The sequence below is a fragment of the Phacochoerus africanus genome, chromosome 8, assembly GCF_016906955.1.
Source record: "Phacochoerus africanus isolate WHEZ1 chromosome 8, ROS_Pafr_v1, whole genome shotgun sequence".
Classification (NCBI taxonomy): Eukaryota; Metazoa; Chordata; class Mammalia; order Artiodactyla; family Suidae; genus Phacochoerus; species Phacochoerus africanus.
This window is the reverse complement of record NC_062551.1, coordinates 95,219,455-95,242,808: the sequence shown is the minus strand read 5'-3', so window position 1 is coordinate 95,242,808 and position 23,354 is coordinate 95,219,455. Positions and strand designations below refer to the sequence as shown.

General features: G+C 44.1%; 1 protein-coding gene across 1 annotated transcript in view; it reads left to right on the top strand.

The window, feature by feature from the left end:
• Positions 1–12,348, top strand: part of TRIT1 (tRNA isopentenyltransferase 1) — a 45,887-nt gene extending 33,539 nt beyond the window's left edge. Inside the window, exons 5-11 of the mRNA XM_047793495.1 lie at positions 892–1,034; positions 4,636–4,747; positions 5,125–5,237; positions 5,488–5,565; positions 8,214–8,323; positions 8,645–8,762; positions 11,268–12,348. Coding sequence (XP_047649451.1) covers positions 892–1,034; positions 4,636–4,747; positions 5,125–5,237; positions 5,488–5,565; positions 8,214–8,323; positions 8,645–8,762; positions 11,268–11,446 — 853 coding nt within the window. The 3' untranslated portion in view covers positions 11,447–12,348. The remainder of the gene's footprint in view (positions 1–891; positions 1,035–4,635; positions 4,748–5,124; positions 5,238–5,487; positions 5,566–8,213; positions 8,324–8,644; positions 8,763–11,267) is intronic.
• Positions 12,349–23,354: the final 11,006 nt, after the last annotated feature.

Below are 23,354 nucleotides of genomic sequence, written 5' to 3'. Positions count from 1 at the left end.
TAGTAATGGGTTGAAAATTGTGTTTTAGTAAGAACAACAGGTTCTAAGCAAGAGCTCTAGAGTCTCTAAAAGATTGGAAGACTTTTTTCATCTTTCTTTTAGTTTGAGCCTGTATTCTCACCTCCAGATAAGATACCTATGACTGTGTTTTCCCCTTGTAGGTCCTCTTTGACCAGTGATAGGGAAAGATGAGGGGTCCCTACTCTTGTGTTAGGGTTTCAGGAAGTAGAATTGGATCAGGAAGAGAAAGATCACTTTCAGGCTGATAAGCTGTAATCACCCAGAGTGGTGGAGTATAGATTTGGGAGTTAAATTACCTAGTGCTGCATAACATAATAGATGTTGACAGAGCAGTGGCTTAAGAATAAGTATGTGAGTTCTTTCTTCAGTGATCTTTGTGCTAGTAGAGTACTGAATTAGTCAGAAGCATTCTTTATTAATTTTAGACATATTTAAAAAGAAAGTTGGTGAGCTGGATATACAACATACTTTCGTACTGTGGGAAAGGCATTCCAGCGAGACTAGACTTGTTGGCTTGTAACACAGTGTCCCAGACAAGCTTTAACTGCTTACCTGAAAGTGAATCTATCCTATTCTCTTTGTGTAGAAGAAACCTGTTGTTTCTAAACCTTTGTTTAACCGATTTCAGAAAATTTTATGTATGTTTAGAGAGATAGTTTTCTTTATTTACCTAAAGTTTTCTTTAGGATCCTTTTAGGAGTAGCTATTAGGATTGCAGTAACCCTGGACCTTCATGTATTTAGGGACATAGGTAGTGAAAATGACAATGAAGCCTTCAATAATAGCCTCTTTTCTGTTTCGCTTGAGAATTATTAACATTTCCTAATGGTTTTTATGGGTGTGCCCACCCTCCCCTTTCAAATGATTTAGGAGCTTGCAAGTATTTGAAGAAACAGGAATCTCTCATAGTGAATTTCTTCATCGTCAGCATGCAGAAGAAGGTGGTGGTCCCCTTGGAGGCCCTTTGAAGTTCCCTAACCCATGCATCCTCTGGCTTAATGCTGAACAGACAGGTAAAGTCCTTTGGTGTCCTAGAGTCCATTTGAAATAGAGTAACTATTACAGTAATACATTACTATATATAAAATCCTTAGAGTAGGTCAGCTATACTTCAATAGAAAATTGTTTTGAAAAAAAAAAAATGCTTTGAACCATGAATGGCTTATAAGCACCACACAAGTGTTAGCTATTAATTTTATTGTCATTATCAATATTCATTGATTTATTGAGGCACAGTGCCATTTCCCTGGGCATCTGTCTGGAAAGTGGGTAAAGGTAGCCCTGGTGTAAGATACCAAGGGTGGGATAAGATGGGATGGGAAAGAGAGTGCCATCCAGGGAAGAGCCAAAGGGGAAAGAGAAAGAAGGCTCCCTTGGAAGGAAGTCTGATTCCCTGGATTGGCTGAAGCCTGGGTCACTGATTATTCTAGAAGTAGTAGATCTGAGGAGTGGGAATGATGGTTAGCTAGTTAGCCTGAGGGTAGGTTTTGTTTTTGTTTTGCCTAATGTCCCGAGATAGTAGGAACTTCTTTAGCCAACAAACATTTAATAAGCATTCAATGAAGTGTCAAGAATTCTATCTACAACTTGGATTTCAGAGATGGATGTGAGACAGTACCTGCCCTTAAGGAGTTCCCAGTCTAATGGGGCAAATAATGAGGTAGATGCTGTGTTGTGATGAATGCTAGGCTAGAATGTGCTGTGGGGCCACAGAGAAGGGATGATGAGCATTTTGGGGGCGGTGTCAGGGACCAACTTGTAAAGGTAATTTACAAACTTTGTCTAGAAAGATGAGATTAATATGGAAACAGGCAGTATAATTTAGTGATTAAGAGCATGTCTCTGGGAGTTCCCATCCTGGCTCAGTGGTTAACAAACCCGAGTGGGATCCATGAGGATGCGGTTCGATTCTGGGCCTCGCTTAGTGTGTTAAGGATCTGGTGTTGCCATGAGCTGTGTTGTAGGCTGCAGATGAGGCTCAGATCCCGCATTGCTGTGGCTATGGTGTAGGCTGGCAGCTGTAGCTCTGATTGGACCCCTAGCCTGGGAACCTCCATATGCTGTGGGTGTGGCCCTAAAAAGACCAAAAAAAAAAAAAAAAAAAAAGCATGTCTCTGAGCTCAACTATCTAGATTCAAATTCTGGCTCTACCATCTCTGGTTATGAGTTTTATTTTTATTATTTTTGGGGTTTTTAAATTTTTAAAAATTTTTTCTATTTTTTTCTTTTTTCCCCTCTTTTAATGGCTATGTGAATTTTAAAGCAGGTTGATTTACCTTTCTTTGTCCCAGTTTTCTCTTCTATAAAATGGAGATGATAATAATAGTACATATCTCATAGCTTTATTGAGGATTAGATGAATTAATAATACATACAGAGTGCTCAGGAGTTCTCTTTTGACATGGTGGGTTAAGGATCCAGCATTGTCACTGCAGTAGTGTAGGTTTGATCTCTGGCCCAGAACTTCCACATGCTGTAGGTGCAACCGAAAAAAAAAAAAAAAACACAGAGTTCCCAATGTGGCTCAATGGTAGCAAATCCCACTAGTATCCATGAGAATGCAGGTTCGATCCTTGGTCCTGCTCAGTGGGTTAAGGATCCAGCATTGCCTTAAGCTATGGTGTAGGTTGCAGACGTGGTTCCACTCTGGCATGGCTGGCAGCTACAGCTCCAATTCAACCCCTAGCCTGGGAACCTCCATATGCTGCAAATGCGACCCTAAAAATCAAAAACAAAAATTAAAGAAAGGATCATGGAAGTTCCTGTCGTGGCTCAGCAGAAACGAATCTGACTAGCATCCATGAGGATGCAGTTTTGATCCCTGGCCTTGCTCAGTTGGTTAAGGATCCTGCATTTTTGTGTAGGCCAGCAGCTACAGCTCCGATTCGACCCCTAGCCTGAGAACCTCCATATGCCGCAGGTTCAGCCGTAAAAAGACACACACACACACAAAAAAAAGAATCATGAATGATAATGTGAGAAAAAGAATGTGTATATAGGAGTTCCCATCGTGGCTCAGAGGAAACAAATCTGACTAGGAACGCTGAGTTTGCGGGTTCGATCCCTGGCCTTGCTCAGTGGGTCGAGGATCCGGCATTGCCGTGAGCTGCGGTATAGGTTGAAGACTCGGCTCGGATCTGGCGTTGCTGTGGTCCTGGCGTAAGCCAGCACCCTTAGCCTGGGAAGCTCCATATGCCATGGTTGCGGCCCTAAAAAGGACAAAGACAAAAAAAGTGTGTGTGTGTGTGTGTGTGTGTGTGTGTGTGTGTATGTATGTATGTATATGTATGACTGGGTCACTTTGGTGTACAGCAGAAATTGACACAACAATGTAAATCAACTATAATAGAAAAAATAAAAACCTAAAATTAAAAAAAAACAAACACCACCAAAAAACCAAAAAGTGCTCAGAATGTGCCTGGCACGTAGAGAGTCCTCAATAACTACAAACTTTTTTTTCATTATAGTTGATTTCCTATGTTCTGTCAGTTTCCACTATACAGCAAAATGACCCAGTCATATATACATTCTTTTTCTCACATTATCCTCCATCACACAAGTGACTAGATATAGCTCCCTGTGCTATACAGCAGGATCTCATTGCTTCTCCTCTCCAAATGCAATAGTTTGCATCTACTAATCCCAGACTCACAGTCCATTCCACTCCTTCTCCCTTCTTTCTCTTTTTAGGGCTACATCTGTGGCATATGGAAGTTCCCAGGCTAGGGGTTGAATCAACTGCAGCTGCCAGCCTGCCCTGTAGCCACAGCAACACTGGATCCGAGCCACATCAGAGACCTACACCACAGCTTTCAGCAACGCCAGATCCTTAACCCACTGAGTGAGGCCAAGGACTGAACCCTCATCCTCATGGATATTTGTCAGGTTCTTAACCCACTAAGCCACAATAGGAACTCCTAAATGCAGACTTTTTAGGAAGGTAGGAAAAAAAGTCACTGTCATTGTAGGCTGAAAAATAGCAATGGTGGAGATATAGAAGAACATAATTGAAATGGTGGGAATTTGATGTTAAATTAATCTCAGTTATAAGTTATAGAAAAAGGTAATACTTTGGAGTTCCCTTTGTGTCTCAGTGGTTAACAAACCGGACTAGGATCCGTGAGGATGCGGCTTCGATCTCTGGCCTCGCTCAGTGGGTTAAGGATCCGGCGTTGCCTTGAGCTGTGGTGTAGGTTGCAGACACAGCTTGGAGCCTTTGTTGCTGTGGGTCTGGCATAGACTGGCAGCTGTAACTCCAATTCGACCCCTAGCCAGGGAACCTCCGTATGCCACGAGTGCAGCCCTAAAAATAGCAAAAATAAATAAAAAAATAAACAGTGGATATACATTCCATACCAGAGTAAATGCTTGTTCTTCCAAATAGTTGTAATTGTGTGCTTTCTCTTTACATAGTAATAGCTTCATTTGGCTACTTTTTGGAATAGTAGAGATTTAAATGTGACTACATATAGTATGAATTATTATATAATCTTTGGATTCTGAACCCTTTCTTCCACTTGAACAAATTCTCTTCTTTGTGGCAGCCTATGCGTTCATCATGTATAGTACCCACCTACGGCAGGCTTGCTGGTTGATGGGTTAATTTGATTCAAGTTCTAGATGAGCGCTTGGATAAGAGGGTGGATAACATGCTTGCTGCTGGGCTCTTGGATGAACTAAGAGATTTTCACAGACGCTATAATGAGAAGAAAGTTGCAGAAAATAGGTAAGGACTTGGCTGTTATTTTCACCTACTCTCCACCCCTTGCTTATGGTCAAAAGACCATAAACATAATACTGGCTTTGGATCTACTTGTTTATTAGTCTTTGTCCTTGGCATTGGCAAGGCTTGTTGGAAGGAGGTTTGGTGTACTTGTTACAGTTGCAGTTTTTATTCTGTCAGACATCCCTAGGAATTAATTTTCAAGAGAAGTAACCTGGGAGCTGGTCGGGGAGGTGGAGAAAGGATTTCAGAGTGGTAGTAACTGCTGAGGATCTCAATTTCCTCATCTGTGAGATGATATGGCTCAGCTAGATCATGTCCAAGGCCCCTGCTAGCTCTCAGATGCAATGGCTCGTCCGCTGATGCTCTCCTGTTCCCAGCCAGGACTATCAACATGGTATCTTCCAATCAATTGGCTTCAAGGAATTTCACCAGTACCTGATCACTGAGGGAAAATGCACACCAGAGACTAGTAACCAGCTTCTAAAGAAAGGTGTGAATTCTCCATCAAACCTAGCTTTGGACATCCTTGGGTAACAGAGTATCCTGCTGGTATGGTCTGTGAAAGACCTGAAGGTAAAAGAGTCCCATATGGCCTTCAGCTCAGAATTGTGATTTTCATCTACCAAGCGTCCATCACTGTGCTGCTGTGGCTAGTTTTCTTTTAATGTTAGGCTAGGTGGGCCTGCCCTTCAGCAGAGTGAGAATTGCTTAGAGGTTCTTATATTTACCTTATCTTTCAGGTATTGAGGCTCTGAAACAAGTGACTAAGAGATACGCTCGGAAGCAGAACCGATGGGTTAAAAACCGTTTTTTGAGCAGTAAGTCTCATGTTTTTCCTTATTCCCTGGGTATGTTTTCAATAGAACATAGATGTCCTCAGCGCACCCACAAAGCAGACTTGAGTTTCTGGATCTATTCTAAGATTTGGGACCTGACCTGGAGGGGAGGGTCTTTTGCATAAGTGATTGTCCAGGGTTATTTCCTTGCGATGCCTCAGAAAATAGTTCTTCCCAAAGAAGCATCTGTCAAATGCTTTGAATTAGTGGGTACTGGCTGTGAACAGGTAAGAGCAAAATAGCAAGCCCTTCTTAGCAGCGTTGGTGCTCAGGGTTAATTTTAGCTTCAAATTTTGTACCTGAAGAACAACTGCACTTCTGTAGGGAGATTTCCCTAATTAAAATGGTTCTAGGACCAGATGAGTAGTGTGAAAAGACAGAATCGTCACCAGTTCTCCCAGCATTGCGTTCGTGTTCAAACACGTGGTACTTCAGGCCTCTAAACTCAGTTGAACAGTACTTTTAAGGAAAAGGGAAGGAAATTCTCATTCTTTGGACCATGTACTGCATCCTTGTGCTAAATTTGGTGCAATACATATATTACTGAGCCTTCCAGGTGGGTGATATTCTTTTCCTTTTTCAGATAAGGAAATGGAGGCTTAGAGAAGTTAAATAACTTGCCAGAAATCCCCTAGCTCTGAAGTGGTTGAGTCCTGAATGCAGGCCTGACTCCTAAGTCCACACTCAGCTTTACACCATGCTTCTTGTTTCCTTCAGCTATAGCTTTAGCTGGACAGCATTAGTATTGGGCCTCTAGTAAGAAATTGTGTGGCCACGAGCTAACGGAGGTTGATTTAAAGGAGATGAAATATTGGTGAAAATCCAGTTTTATCTTGTGGGCACTTTTAAAATATGCTTTTGAATCATCCCCTGTTTATCTTTTGCCGTTAGACTTGTGCTTTCAGTTATAGATAAGGACAGCTGAGGTCTCCCCCTGCTCCTCAGTGTCCCCCGAACAGAAACACCTTGATCTGTGTTGCTGACCGTGGATCCCTCTCTTGGTTCTCACTCTCTACTAGAGATCTCCAGTGTAGTTCTGGTCCCAAGGGGCTCTTTACACTTTCTTCTACTTATGTTGCTTTCTCTGCATGTCCTTTGAGATAGAAGTCTTTGCTCAGCTGAAACGGAAGTTTCACTGCTACAGATTTCTAATGCAGTTTGTCTTCTCCTCAGGGCTAATAACCGTTAGTCTCTAACAAAAGACGAGTTTCTTTGTTGTCGTTGTATTTTTCAGTGTATTTGTTTTTTTGGTAATGATTTGGAACTTCTTCCTGTGGCAAAGCCACAGTAACTCCCCATCTCCGAGTCACGAGGGCTTGATGGCACTGCGCATCATATGCTCGTTCCTCATTCATGTGTATGCCGGCACAGTCCTGGTGCTAGAGTGAAAGGCACAGCTGCCCTGTAAATCAGGAGCCGTGTGTGATTGGCCAGGGCTGGTCTGCTGGGATATGGTTCTGGCAAGAAGCCAGAGGGACTTCCCCACCCCAGCTTGGCCTTGGACCCAAGCCAGAAATAGCAGCTGGGAGCCGAGAACTTGTTGAAAGGTGCTTAGACAGGGCACAGAAGCCCAACAAAGGACTTAGAGGGGAAAGGAAAATATAGAGTGGCCTGGAAACAGGTGCAGAGCTTAGCCAAGGCCAGGTGTGCTGTGGATGCTGCCTGCACCCTCCCATTCTCACCTTTCTGTGTGGTGGCAGGTGCAGCCCAGTCCAGCTCACGAAGGCTTATTTGTGGTTGGCACAATCAAAAGGCCAGCACCTGCCAGCCGTTGGCATTCTGAGGACTTTGATGTTTTTTGTCCATGAGGCGATGCTCTTTGCCTTCAGGCAACTGACTTAACCTAGATGTGGAAGGCAATTTAGTGTGTCCACAGCCTGAGGAAACGATCAGCAGGGACCAAGAATGGTTGGCTCAGACGATGAGATGCCTATAGCTATACGTTTGGCTACCTACGATCTTATCTCCATTCAGAAGTATTAACCAGAGGGTATTTCTTGAATTAATCCTCTAGATCTATTTCCTGAAAGAAGGGTTGAACTGGTTCAATTCCAAGGCTTTTTTTTTCTAATTTTCAAATTCAGCAGTTCCCTAGCTGCTTCTCTGCTATTGCTAGCCCATGGTTATCAGTGGGGCATCGATGAGTTTCATGAATGCCAGACTGCTGAAGAGATATATTCAAACCTGAGAGTTGTGTCTGCTCTTAAAGAAAGCTGTGAACTCTCTTGCCACAGAGTGACATCACTGTAAGGTGATACGGAACTTAGAACAGGCCCTCACTTCAAGCTGTTGTTTCTTCCTTTGGTGTGCTGTCTTTATTATATTGTAGCCCACACAGTGGTCACTAGAGCTGTTACCCGGTATTGTTTTCCTAACTGGTCTGGAAGATCCTACACCTGAGACTCTGGATTACACAGCTAGACTTGTTGGCTGCAGACCAGTCAACCTGCTGGGTCTTTCTTGGATTGTATGTAGCTGCTTGGCTCATGTTTATGGTTACAATGAATGGTATTGTCAGATGTTTATTTTTTTGACCCCATATGTTTCCCTTGAGGATTTTGGAGTCTTGGGAGTAGAATAGATCGGGTCTTGGAGGCTGACCTCTCACAACTTTTCTTTGTCATCATTAGGACCTGGTCCCAGTGTCCCCCCAGTATATGGCTTAGAAGTATCTGATGTCTCGAAGTGGGAGGAGTCTGTTCTTGAACCTGCTCTTGAAATCGTGCAAAGTTTCATCCAGGTGATTATTAATCATGGTACTGTCTACTGTCTGGTTTTCAGAGCGCTTTCCTAAGCTGACACCTTTGTTGCTCTGTCGGGGAACCAAGCCTTCTTTTCCATGGAATAGAGCAGAAGGGCTGGCTGCTTTTAGATCCCTGGAGGCTGCGTTTCTACTTTCACATTCAGAAAGGTTGTTGTTAAAATCTGTTCACAGCCCACCTGCTCTCTGGGATGAGAAAAAGGAATCTTGGGAAAATCTCACTCCTCTTAATATCAGAGAATGATATCCAGATCTCTTTGAATCAAATGCTTCTCCCCCATCCCTGCCTTGTTTTTTCAGGGCCACAAGCCTGCAGCCACTCCAGTAAAGATGCCAAGCAGTGAAACTGAGAACAAGAGGAGTTATCACATGTGTGACCTCTGTGACCGAATCATCATTGGGGACCGTGAATGGGCAGGTAGAGTCTGGGGTGGGGCACAGAAAAATCTGTAAGGGCGGGTCACACTGACTTCATGAAATTTAAGGTCTTTGCTGGATTGAATGCTGGAGTCTCCTTGTTTGTCTGTAAAAAGATGGCCAGATTCCTCTAAGAGCCTATGTTCAAATTTCATGGAGGCCTTCTCAAAAGGGAGAGTTATCTCTCTATTCTGAATTTCCAAAGAAGATCATATGCCCTCCAGCTTCGGCTGGAGTCGATAATTTATAGTGAAAGGTCTGCTGTTACCCTTCCAGAGCTCCTTTGACTTTCACAATCCTGCTGTAGGGGAGGAGTTTCTTGGCCTCTCCTGTTTAGACCTTGATGGAGGTGAAGTTGGATTGTAAGGGAAGCCAGACAACTCACCCGAGAGACCAAAGAAGCAGAAACAGCTGGGAGGGAACGGGAAGTGCAGTTATTCCTCCTGAGTACATTCTTCAAAGGTGTTATCTCTTCAGTAATTTTAAAGTAATACATTGAAATGGTGTTGGCGGCTAAACCCGTGATGAAGAAAACATTCAGAGCAAGACGGTCAGACATGCATAAAGAAGGCAGTCTCTCTTCTTCATAAGGCGCTCCTGACCAGGCCAGGATCGGCCCTGTGCCAAGGTCCTAGTTCCCCATTTCAGAGTCTGGATCTGTCTTTGCCACAGAATCACACTGCACTCCCCTGTCAGATTTCTACAGTCATCCAGCCAAAGTCCAAAAGGGCCTTGGCCTCTAAGCCTTGAATTTACGTGGTGTTTAGAAACTTGTTTAAGGCTCACTCCTTTTGGGCACAAGTAGGACTTGTATTTTACTCAGTGGCTGGAATCCTCCTGTTCAGAGGACTGGTTTGCATGATATTCTCACAGAAGTAGATTTTTCTCCCTATACCAACCAATAGAAGGATTAGTTCTATTAACTGTTAACTCTGGCAGAATGAACCACATTGTCAGCTGGGGGAGGGCTGTGATTGCCCAAGAAGCAAAAGAAGCCTCGATTATGGTTGGTTTATAATGATGAAAGGGGAAGAGAAAGAGAGTGTCTGATTGTTTTTTCTAAAGGAAACTTAGTGGTTCGATTTGTCGAATGTCCTTCAGGGACAGCCTCAGAGAAGCAACATTTGTGAGCCTTTGTGAGCTGAGCTTGTGTAAGCCCTTCTATAGTGCCATCTGTCAAGTCCTTGCTCCCATCTCCTGCTGCCATGGAGAGCCAGTCCAGAAGGCCATTTTTTGCCTTAGGCTCTAGCTAGAGAACAAAGCTGACTTCTTCCCTCAAGTAAACTTTTCTTTGACTTCTTACCTCTTCCTTACCTACTTTTGCTTCTGAATCCCTACGAATGATGTTTTAACTATGTATACAAGAGAATTTAATCTCATTGTCTTTCTCTTTAGGTGTTTGCAAATAAGATTTCCTTGAAAAGGAGTAGGATAGCAAAAAGGAGCTTCTGTGAGTTAGCCAGAAGCTGGGAACTGTTTTGGGGGTGAGAGGTCAAAAATTGATATCAGCCAATAGTAGCTTTTCAGCTTTACTGCTTCTGTGGACCCTTGAAAGGGATCATCAGAGCAGACCAGCGTATTTGTCGTCATCTCTCTGATGCATTGTGTGCTGGAGAACGAGTCTGGGTTAGTCGTGCACAGGGCTTATGTGACCCAGGCCCGAGGATGTCAGACCTGGAGGGGCAATCTGAGTGAGCTGGTAAGAGGTGGGAAGGGATGCTCTGGCTACTGTGGGCCTAAGCATCTGTCCTGCAGTACAGACAAGAATTTGAATTTGTAACTTGGTTGAGCCATGTGAGTTGAAATGTGTCTGTAATAGGCAGCCCCATATGGGAAAATTAGTCTAAAGCCCTATTTTTTGAAAATTTGGTCTCTTTTTATTTTTATTTTTATTTATTTTTTTGTCTTTTTGCCATTTCTTGGGCCGGTCCCACGGCATATGGAGGTTCCCAGGCTAGGGGTCGAATCAAAGCTGTAGCTGCCAGCCTACGCCAGAGCCACAGCAACGCAGGATCCGAGCCGCGTCTGCAACCTACACCACAGCTCACGGCAATGCCGGATCGTTAACCCACTGAGCAAGGGCAGGGATCGAACCCGAAACCTCATGGTTCCTAGTCGGATTCGTTAAGCACTGCGCCGCCACGATGGGAACTCCCTGTTCTCTTTTTAAGCTATAGGTAACCTAAAGAGCCTACCTGCTGTGTGACCTTGGACTTCAGTCTCTTCCTATATAAAATGAGCCGAATAATACTGTCCTGCAAGATTGTAGTGTGGATTAGTGATATAGAGTGCTTAGCAGGTGTACAGGATATGTGGCAGCTCACTCTAGTTTGCTAGCCAGCTGTCCATATGATTTATTCTTCTCTTAAAAATGCTAAGCAGCTATGGCTGTACAAATTATTGTGTTGATCCTATTATTTTTAAAGGATTCTGTAGTTAATTTCGCATGTTTCCAAAATTGTAGAAAACTCTAAATTTTTTTCTTTTTCTTTTGGTTTTGTCTTAGCGCATATGAAATCCAAATCCCACTTGTACCATCTGAAGAAAAGAAGAAGGCTGGACACAGATGCCATCGCCACTATAGAAAGTCAGAGTATTTCCCCAGGCCATGATAAAGAGCATAAAGAAAAGGGACCCCTAAGGCAGAATGATCAGAACGATGAAGAGCTGAAATCCTGCATTTAAGGGACTTGTCCAGTGGCTTTTGGAAAGGTGGTAGGGGTCCAGTTCTCTCATTCAGTGGTGTGTTTTTTTTGTTTGTTTTGTTTTGTTTTTGTCTTTTCTGCCTTTTCTAGGGCAGCTCCCACTGCATATGGAGGTTCCCAGGCTAGGGGTCTAATCGGAGCTATAGCCACCGGCCTACGCCAGAGCCACAGCAACGCGGGATCTGAGCCGTGTCTGCAACCTACACCGCAGATCACAGCAACACCGGATCCTTAACCCACTGAGTGAGGCCAGGGACCGAACCCGCAACCTCATGGTTCCTAGTTGGATTCTTTAACCACTGTGCCATAACAGGAACTCTATCATTGGTGTGGTTTTAAAGTCTCATGTTCTCTGTCATGGAAACAGCAGGTCTTGTTAGCTCCTTGTGTGGCTGATGTGTCTGGTCTGGTAATGATGAATTGGGGAAGGGATTTTTTTTTTTTTCTTCTAAACTTAAAGGTTCTATTTTTAAAAGAGGCACAGATTGCACTTTTTTACACTTGATCTTTTTGGTGATGAATACCAGGATTCACTGCATCCCTTAAAAAAAAGAAGTTTTATGTACCTGACTCTGGCTAGAAATACCTAATTTCCAGACACTTTAATAGGTGACTGAGTTATTGTGAGCCACAATTCAGGAGTTGTGGATTTGAGTGAATGGCAGGAAAGGATCAGCCCCCGTGAGATAATTAAGTGAACCAAACCAATTTTTGGAATTCCTTTGAGAAGGAGAGAATCAGACTGAAGTGGTTGTGACATGGAACTTGAAAACTGAGGACTTTGACATTTGTTGAGCTCCTCCTGTGTGGTAATCACTACTCTCTATTGAGTTAGGAATCTATATTTTTATTGAAAGTTAAATAAAGGAAAAGTTTGCAAGAGCCTCTTTAGGCCTTAAAAAGATGTTTATATTCATATCTAACAATGTGCTTTGTTTTAAACCTGAGATTTTTTTTCTCAAAGTTGACATTCTTTCATTCTTTTTTTTTTTTTTTGGCTGCACCCACGGCATGTGGAAGTTCCTGAGCCAGGGATCAAACCCATGCCACAGCAGTGCCAGTGCCGGATCCTTAACCTGCTGCACCACCAGGGAACTCAAAAGTTGACATTTTTTATATGCTATCTATTTATTTATTTAGCACATGTTTAATGAGCACTTCCTACATTCCTGGAAGACATCAGAGGGTCTTTTACTGGTGATTTGTTATTTCCAGTTGAAGCCCTCTTACTGGAGTGACCTGAGGTACCAGCAATGTGAGTGCACATATATGAGTACAACATAAAATTAAGCATTTTTAAGTTTGCAACTCAGCAGCATTTATGTTGTGCAACCAAAACTTTTTCATCACCCATAACAGAAACTCTGAACCCATTAAGCAATAATATCCCACTCAAGCAGTGTTTTATTTGTTCAGAATCTACTACATGAGAGGCCCCTAGAGTAGGCTAGAGGGAATACAGAGATAAAATGAAATATGGTTCTTGCTTTCAGGGAGCTTGTAAATATTGTATATATGCACAAACAACAGATTTAGCTAAGAGAATATCAAAGGCCATAAGAGCTGTGTAGAATTTCACTTTGGAGGGAAGTGAGAGGGATCATGGAAGGAGTGTTTCTTTTTCTTTTCTTTTTTTTAGGGCCACACCCGCAATATATGGAAGTCCCCAGACAGGGGTTGGATTGGAGCTGCAGCTGCCAGCCTACACCACAGCCACAGCAATGTTGGATCCTTTAACTCACTGAGCAAGAACAGGGATCGAACCTGCATCCTCATGGATACTAGTTGAGTTCATTTCTCCCGAGCCACAGTGGGCAGAAGAGCCTTTTAAAATAAATAATGAACGCATTTCTTCCCCTTACTCAAAAGATAACAAATACCACATATTTACCTTACCTGTTGGCAATGCCTGAGTGTGCATGGGTTTCTGCTGCCTCTGGCAGGTCTCCTGTTTCTGTTCTTTACCACTCTCTAGACAGTCCCCCTGTCGACCCCAGGCTATAAGCAGGGTACTCTCACTTTTGCACACTGAACTTCATTCAGATGCTGGGGTTAGGCCAAAACCAGCCTCTGAGGAATTGTCAAGCTATGGCCAGCCCTTTCAGCCAGCCAGCAGATATTTGAGAACTTCTTATGTGCTAGGTGCTGTGCTAGACTATGGGAATTCAAAGATCAAAAAAGTCCACACTGATCAGACAATTACAGAATTACAGCTGTGATAAGGGCTACAAAGAAAGGACACTTACTCTGAGCTGAGGTAATCCACAGCCCTGCCCTCCCTTGGTATGTGGGAGTGTGTGTGTATGTTGGGGGGGGGTGGTGTCGAGGTGCAGCATGGCACCACATGATGATGGGGCAGGAGTCTTGGGACCAAGGTGTACATGGTACAATGTGATCTGGACAGCTGGGCTTCCTGGCTTGGCTTCAGTGGCTTCTCCTCCACCAGTCTGTGATGTCCTAGGCACCTTTAGCACAAACCTCACTCAACTGCCAAATCTCATACCACATGTCATTTGAGAGTGGGAAAGGATCAGCCTTGGGCATTTGGTTCAACCTGGAGTAAGGCTATACCATCTGGCCTCAAACAATCCCTAGGCAGGCAGAACCAGGTACCTACAGTCTCCAGTCCACGGCAGTGCTATGTAAATGGCTTTGGTAATTGATTCCAGCACTTGGAAAGCTATTGGTCCATTTGCCTCTATTGGTAAAAACCTTTTTTCCCTCAGTTTTCTTGAGAGATAATTGATAAAACAACAATCTTGACTAGACCTTAGATACTTCTAGTCCAGACATTGCTGTTCTAAGTGTGTGGGAATGGAGTTCCCATTGTGGCTCAGCGGAAATGAAGCTGACTAGCATCCATGAGAGCGAGGGTTTGATCCCTGGCCTCGCTCAGTGGGTTAAGGATCCGGCATTGCTAAAGCTGTGGTGTAGGCCAGCAGCTGCAGCTCCAGTTCAACCCCTAGCCTGGGAACTTCCATATGCTGCGGGTGTGGCTCTAAAAGAAGAAAAGTGTGTAGGAGATACTTTGACTCTGAAAAGAGAGGTGGATTTTTAGTCTTTAAAATATTTTGTGGAGTTCCCGTCATGGCTCAGTGGTTAACGAATCCAACTAGTATGTACCTGTGAGGATGCAGGTTCAATCTCTGGCCTCGCTCAGTGGGTTGGGGATCCGGTGTTGCCATGAGTTGTGGTGTGGGTTGCAGATGCAGCCTGGATCCTGCAGTGCTGTGGCTGTGGTGTAGGCCTGCAGCTACAGCTCTGATTGGATCCCTAGCCTAGGAACCTCCATATGCCTTGGGTACAGCCTGAAAAAGACAAAAAGACAGAAAAAAAAAATCGATATATACATAGATAGATATATCTTATTTTTCAGGGCTAAGTAAGAGAACATTTCATCTATAGTCTAGGTACATGTTGTGAACGTTTATAATTCTCAGTAATTATTTATGTTCTTAGCCTCAGTTCCACATTCTACAAAAAAGATTTTTCTACTGAAAACTCAGCACAGCATTAAAACAGAAACAGGAAAAACACTAGAAAATAAGCTTTTATGAATGCATTATCCTAACTATATATCTCCACCATCTAGAGAGCCAAATATTTGTTGAATTCAGTGACAGTGTCAAATTAAGTGGGTTTCTACATAAATAATGTGCTTTAATCGTTAAAGAACCTTTAACTAGGATGAAGAAATCTTGGGATAGTAGCTACAGGAAGGAATTTCATTATTTGATTATCACCTACTTGGGAGGTTAGGGCAGGTTTCTGAGACGATGGCTGGCTGGCAGGTCATTTGTAAAGCTATTTTGAATACGTACAAAGGGCGGTGCATGGTTGTATTAGTTAGGGTAAAGAGCTAAGCTGCTGTAACAAAGAGACTCAACAGTACAGTGGTTTAAAGAACAAAGAAGTTTGTTTCCTTCTCCTGTAACAACTCTGAGGGGAGTTGGCATTTCCACAGTGAGTAGTCAGGTCAGTGGGGCAGCTCAGCTCCAAGCGGTCATCCAGGGACACAGGTTCCCTAGATCATGTTGCTTCTCTACCCTCTGTGGCGGGGGCGGTGGGGGGGGGGCACCTGCCTGGATACAGTTGGGTCATCACTGATTATAGCCAGTGGGAAGGGGTCAGAGCACAGAGCAGGCACATCAGATGCCTTAAGTCCTGGACCCTGCAGCAGCATGCATACTTATGCTTAATTTCCATTGGCAAGAACGTAGTCATGTGGCCACACCTACCTGCAAGGAGGCTGAAAAATGTAGTCAAGCCCTGTGCCAAGAAGGAATGGGAGAACAGATTTTGGTGGGCAACTTGCAGTCTCCACTAAATTAGTCTCGTGGAAAGAGCACTGGTTTGTCTAATTAGCTCTGATAGCTTGCTAGGGGCAAATCGATTTCCCCATCTGTGAAATCAGTGAGTTGTATGAGCTGACCTCTGAAATACTTAAGAAAGCAAAACTTGACAAAATCCTGGCTGCTGAGGTTTTAAGGTGGGAATAAAAAAGCATTACAGTGAACATTAGACTGACTGAGCCTTAGGGCCAATGACTAATGGTCTAAAGATGGCGGGGAGGAAAGATAGAAGGTGTTATGGTGGCACTGTGGAATACCTGAGCCAAGGGCCATAACCATCCACCTCTAGGCTCTTTTAATGTGAGAAACAAACTGCCCAAGGCTTTCCTGTCTGTGTGGCTCCAGGAAAGTTGTTCAGGCAGCCGGAGTTTCTTCATATATAAAATGGAATTATTACCTCCATTCCAGGGAACATTGTAAGGAATAATTAAGGTCTTTTTGAAAGCAGCATAGTGTTTGGCACTGCGGTGCCCAGTAAACGGTAGGTAAAAATCGAACTTATTTGCTTCATTGGGGAAAAAAATTATAATGCTACTAAAATGTTGGTTTATGGCATGGTGTCAGTCCCCAAAAGTTATCAGAACAAGCTAGGACTTAAAACTGACTAGTCTGGTGGTCCACAGTGCTGATGCCTCTGGCTTTATCTGATACCCAACTAAGCTTTGGCTGTTCGTCATTATTGTTTAAAATTTACTCTTGTAATTATTTTTTTGAATTTTAATTTAATTTTGGCGTGCCGAAGTTCCTGGGCCAGGGATCGAACCCACGCTGTGGCAGCGACCTGAGCCACACAGTGGTGACAGTGCTGGAACCTTAACCCACTAAGCCACCAGGGAGCTTCCTTGTTTTTAATGCACATGATTTTTTCATGGTTTAGCTCATTTGCTTGAACTGTTTGATTAACCTGAAATGCCCTTGCCCCCCTCTTGACCTAGTGAACTCCTGTACCTCCTTCAAGCCCAGATCTGATATCCTCTCCTTAGACATTGCTTTCTTGGCTCCTCTAGGAGGCTTAGGTTCTCCTTCCTATGTATTCCTATGGCAGTTTATACATTGTATCAGCATGTACTTTTATATGGTACGTGTGCGAGGCGTGTTGTAAGTAGGTTATGTATAATCACTCACTTAGTCCTCACAACAGCCCTATGAGGTGGTATTGTCTTTGTTGTTCTTAACTGTTTTTAAGCTGAGGAAGCTGAAGAGTTAAGTGATTTTCCCGAGTGCAAGCTGGGATTTCGAAACCAAAGTCTGTGTTCTTATCCACCAATTTTCTGCACTTCGTTACTCTGCCTCAGAACATGTCATCTGTAACTATCGCATGCTCTTGTTGGGTAGTAATCCTGCTGCCATGTGAGTCCTATCTTAAGGCAAATGTGGGACACACAGTGGGTACCCGATGAGTATGAAGGCTAGTTTAGATGAGACACAACTCTGTGTCTAAATGTCACCATGGCTACTCATTCACTGAGTGCTTTACTGTGTCAGGCATTTTGAGTTAAATATATGCATACCTTACAATGATTCTTTTAAACAGAGGAACAAGGTAATTTATCATCCCCATTTTATGAACAGGCATACATATGCAGAGAGCTTAATGATGGCCGCCACAGAGTAGACCTGCAGATATTTGCTGAGCACTGAACAGGTCTTTGAGGACAGGGATTTTTGTCCACAGCTTTATCCCTGGCACCTACAGCAGGCCTTCTGCTTGAAAGGCACTCAGTAAACATTTCCTGAGCTGGGATACAGAGCCAGTTTGGGCTGACTTCAAACCTATGCTGTACTTCTCCAAGGGCATTCCTTTAGGGCTTTTTAAATGTGCAAATTAGTTATATCCCATCTACATATAAAAAGGAATCAGGACTAGAAGAAGAAGAAAAAAAAGAACTCTTGGAGAAGTAACTCTTCTACGAAGATGTTTATGTTAGGTGAAACATGGTTACAAGCCAGATTCAAACTCCCTTAAGCAAAAAGTGAGTTTATAATAGGGTTACTGAGGTATCTCAATGAAATTCAAGCACAGAAAAGCATCAAGGCCAGAAGCACTTACTTTGTGCAGTCTCCCTTTCTCACTTCTTACTGCAAACAGGCTCTCTCTACATGGTGGGAGATCCAAGCTGCCAGTAGCACCTAAGCTTTACCTCTTCCAGCTTTTACATCTGAGAGAGATTGTCCTGATGCTTTCTCTGGTTCTAAGTTTGAAAGTATCAGGATATCTCACACCCATTAGGATGAATTCTTTAAAGAGAAAAAAAACAGGAGTTCCTGTGTGGCACAGTGGTTGACGAGTCCGACTAGGAGCCATGAGGTTGCGGGTTTGGTCCCTGACCTTGCTCAGTGGGTTGAGGATCCGGCGTTGCCGAGAGCTGTGGTGTGGGTCGCGGACACGGCTCTGATACTGCGTTGCTGTGGCTCTGGTGTAGACCCGTGGCTACAGCTCTGATTCGACCCCTAGCCTGGGAACTCCATATGCCGAGGGAGCGGCCCTAGAGAGGGTAAAGAGACTAAATAAATAAATAAAATTATTAAAAAAAAAGAAAAAAACCAAAAAGCTAGGAAATGACAAGGGTTGATAAGGATGTGGAGATATTAGTACCCTTGTGCACTGTTGGTAGAAATGTGAAATGGTACAGCTGCTATGGATAACAGTACGGTGGTTCCTGAAGAAATTAAAAATGGAATTTCCATATGATCCAGTAATTCCACTTCTGGATATATACCCAGAAGAACGGAAAGCAGGGTCTTGAAGAGATTTTTGTACACACCCATGTTCATAGCATTATTCATAGTAGCAAAAAATTGAAATAACCCCCAAGTGTCTGTCCATAAACAGATGGATTAACAAAACGTGGTAGATACATAAAATAGAATATTCAGGCTGAAGAAGAAAGGCAATTATGACACATACTACAACATGGATGAAACTTGAGGATATTATAAATAAACCAGTCAAAAAAGAATGAGTACAGTGTGATTCTACTTATATGAGGTATCTAAAGTAGTCAAATTAATAGAGACAGAAAGTGTAATGGAGGTTGCCAGGACCTCGAGCAAGGAGGAAATGGGTTGTTTAACGGGTATAGAGTTTCAGTTTTGCAAGATGAAAAACCTCTGGAGATTGGTTGCACAACAATGTGAAATGCTTAACACTACTGAATTGTACACTAAAAAATGGTTAAGATCATAAATTTTATGTATATTTTACCACAATTAAGGGGGGGGGGAGGGTCCAGGAAAGGGATTCGTTAGCCCAGCTTGAGTCTGGTGCTTACCCTGAGGCCCACTGGCCAGGCTAGGGTTAGAGTCTTGAAAGAATAGGGCAGTTCCCATGGAAACGAAGTGGATGAAATGAAAGTGGAGTGATTTCCAGAGGTAGGGTGTGTGGGTTGCTGGGAGGGAGCGTAACTGGACAGACAAGCTGTGGATATCCACTGTGGAGTAACCGCCTTCTCGTCAGCAAGACACTTGTTTTTCTAGCAGCAGGGGTGATCTTATGCTACGTCCAAACCACTGGGGTGGCACTTGCCATTATCTTCACCATCTGACATCTGTCACAGTCACTCCTTACGTATTTATAGCTCAGTATGATTTTAACAGACTTACATATCTCACTAGTCTTTGCTAAGAATCTTTGAAGGAGTTTCTACAAATGAGGAAACAGACTCCTACTATATGAGTGACTTAATGTAGAGTTGTCAGTTGTAAGGGACCAAAAGCCAATTAGAATTCAGGTATAAAGGATTTATTGACTCATGGAATCTAAGGACAGGTTGAACAACCAAGCCACTCCTGAAGGGCAGATCTGGTGCCTCTGGGCATCAGGAGCAGCTGCCACCAGGGACTCTGTCACCACCGGCACCATCTGCCCTGCCTTTCTCTTCTCTGAATGCTGGCTTCACTTTTTCCTTCATGCCAACCAATTTTCTTCAGGTGATCACTGGAAGTTTCCACACCTCACATCAGAAGTAGACCTGACTCCTGGAGTTCCCTTTGTGGCTCAGTGGTTAACGAACCCGACTAGGAACTATGAGGATGAGGGTTCGACCCTTGGCTCTGCTCAGTGGGTTAAGGATCTGGCATTACTGTGAGCTGTGGTGTAGGTCGCAGATATGGCTCAGATCCCGCGTTGCTGTGGCTCTGGCGTAGGCCGGCACCTGTAGCTCCAATTCCACCCCTAGCTTGGGAACCTCCATATGCCTTGGGTGCGGCCCTAAACAAAAAAAAAAAAAAAAAAAAAAAAGGAAGTAGACCTGACTTCAACTTAGAAATTCCAAGGGTGGCTGCTGAATAGAGCTGAATTCTATTGTTTATATGCCACCCCACACCATTAATCAGGAGAACAAGTCACCTAAGAACCTACAGGGATCAAACCCCACAATGTCATGCTAGTTGGATTCATTTCTTTTTGTGCCACGTGCTTTTAGACACTACTTTTTTTTGTTTTTTTGGGGGTTTTTTTGGTCTTTTTGCCATTTCTTGGGTCGCTCCCATGGCATATGGAGGTTCCCAGGATGGGGGTCTAATCAGAGCTACAGCTGCCTGCCTACACCAGAGCCACAGCAACCAGGGATCTGAGCCTTGTCTTCGACCTACAACCACAGCTCATGGCAATGCTGGATCCTTAACCCACTGAGCGAGGCCAGGGATTGAACCTGTAACCTCATGATTCCTAGTCGGTTCGTTAACCACTGAGCCACAAAGGGAACTCCACTTTTTAGTTGTTTTAAATGTCAACATGGGAGTTCCCCTTGTGACGTAGCAGAAACAAATCCTACTAGGAACCATGAGGTTGCGGGTTCGGTCCCTGCCCTTGCTCAGTGGGTTAACGATCCGGCGTTGCCGTGAGCTGTGGTGTAGGTTGCAGACGCGGCTTGGATCCCGCGTTGCTGTGGCTCTGGCGTAGGCTGGTGGCTACAGCTCCGATTCGACCCCTAGCCTGGGAACCTCCATATGCCGCGGGAGCAGCCCAAAGAAATAGCAAAAAAAAAAAAAAAAAGAAAAAAAAGAGAAAATCACTGATCTAGATTAGCCACTTTATTTCTCAGGTGGAGAAAGTGAGGCTCAGAGGTCCAGCGGCTCACCCACAACAGCACACAGAGTAGCAGGGCTGTTGCTGGAACCCTGGTTTTGGCGTTGTATTCGTTCCACTGTATGATGCGGCTTCTAGCTGTTTCAGATGAGCCATCCACCAACGCAGTTGTATTTTCCTTGAGACACACAATAACTTGAACTGGACCAATGCAAAGGCAAGCGGAGAACTTTGGGGGCCTAAGCCGATAAACAGATGAAAGCTGTATGGTTAGGAATGTCTGTTTAAATTGCTTGACAGATTTAAATGAGTGCTTACTATTCACCATTTTAGGTGCCAGAGATAGATCAGTGAACAAGATAGTTCCTGCCTTCAGAGTTCAAGTCTTCCAGGCTATTTCAGTTGATATAATAAATGTTACATTAGAGACGGATGTTGAGGGAACACTCATAATTGTAGCCAGCCCCGTTCCCAGAGGAACCTGGGAAGGCTATCTGAGGAAATGACATCTAAGAAACACACCAGGAGTTCCCGTCATGGTGCAGTGATTAACAAATCCGACTAGGAACCATGAGGTTTCAGGTTCGATCCTGGCCTTGCTCAGTGGGTTAAGGATCCAGCGTTGCTGTGAGCTGTGGTGTAGGTCGAAGACACAGCTCGGATCCCGCATTGCTGTGGCTCTGGTGTAGGCTGGTGGCTACAGCTCAGATTAGACCCCCTAGCCTGGGGAATCTCCATATGCCCCAGAAAAGGCAAAAAACAAAAACAAACAAACAAAAAACAAAACACCAGAAAAAGTGACGGGAGTGACCCTGGCAGGGGAGTGTCAGGAGAAGGGTTGGGGAGGTCTGCCGGAACTAGGTCATAGATGGCCTGGTAAACCATTAACCCTAAGATAACATCATCAGATGTGTTTGCTGGAGAAATCACTCGGAATTGGCCGGAGACAGCCTAGAGGCAGTAGAGACAGGGGGTGATTCAAGTATTTACCAGGTAGGATTTACAGGACTTGGTGATCGATTAAATATGGGTGGTGAGGGAGTAGAAAGGGGTCAAACATTGAGCAATTGATGGATGGTGGATCCTTTGGCCAAGGTGGAGAGCACTGGAGGAAGAGGGCAGGGCTGGCCTGAGGCCTCGGGAGAGTTCAGTTTGGGACTTGTTGAGATCAGAGTGTCTGTGGAGACTCCTAATGGGAAGTACAGTACGGAACTGGATATTCAGGTTGAGCCCCGAGAGAATTCTGGGTGGGAGATAGGGATCTCTAAGCCCCTAGCACTGATGGTGTTTGAAGCTGTGGGAGATGAGGTCACTGGGGTAGGGGTGTAGTGAGAAGAGAAAAGGTCTGGAACGGAACTTGAGGAACATGGACATTGTGTGAGAGGAGCTCACATCAGGAACTGAGGAGTAGTGAGAGGAGGAGAGAGCAGGAGTCTGGGACCACAGAAGCGTTTGAGAAGGGAGTGGTCAGCAGAGAAGAACGTACACACACAATGAGGAATGAGAGGCATTCGGTGGATTTTAGTGACAGGACATCAGTGATAACCTTGGCAAAAGAAGTTTAGGTTTTTGGGAGTTCCCGTCGTGGCTCAGTGGTTAACGAATCCGACTAGGAACCATGAGGTTGCGGGTTGGATCCCTGGCCTTGCTCCGTCGGTTAAGGATCTGGCGCTGCCATGAGTTGTGGTGTAGGTTACAGATGCGGCTTGGATCCTGCATTGCTGTGGCTCTGGCGAAGACCGGGGGCTACAGCTCTGATTGGACCCCTAGCCTCGGAACCTCCATATGCCGAGGGAGCGGCGAAAAGAAATAACAAAAAGACCAAAAAAAAAAAAAAGTTTAGGTTTTGGGTTAGCAAATTTGAGGAGTAAACGGGAGGAGAGAGAGTGGCCACGGTCAATGTGGTTTGGTCTTCAAGTTACCAAAGGTTTGGGAGAGCTTTTGCGGGAGGTTTGGGGTTGATGGAAGTTGATTTTCTTTATTTCCAAGACACTGTCACATGTTTAAATGTTCCTTTTTTTCCTTTCCCCCTGGTCATTTTTGTGTGTGTGTTTTTAAATTTTTTTGTTGCACTTGATTTACAGTGTTCTGTCGATTTCTGCTGTAACAGCAAAGTGACCCAGTTATACATATATAAACATTCGTTTTTTCTTCTGTCATGTTCCATCACAAGTGATTAGATATAGTTCCTTGGGACGGCGAGTAGTTCTAGGTACTAGAAGATGGTTTCCTCCTTTGGGAAAGATTTGGAGGGACATCCGTGCCGATGTGACAGGGCACCCCTTTGTGACGCCATCTACAGCTGGAGGCAGGGTGACCAACTCATCCTGTTCAGACGGGGACTTTCCTGGTGTTCAAACTGAAGTGCCATGTCCTGGGAAGCCCCTCAGTTTGAGCGGACAGGATGAGGATAGTTGGTTCCCCTAGATAGAGACTTCCTCCCATAAAGCTAAGTAAGAAATAGTCTCCAGTTTCGAAGAGAGTGGTTTATCATTTTTCTGAAGATC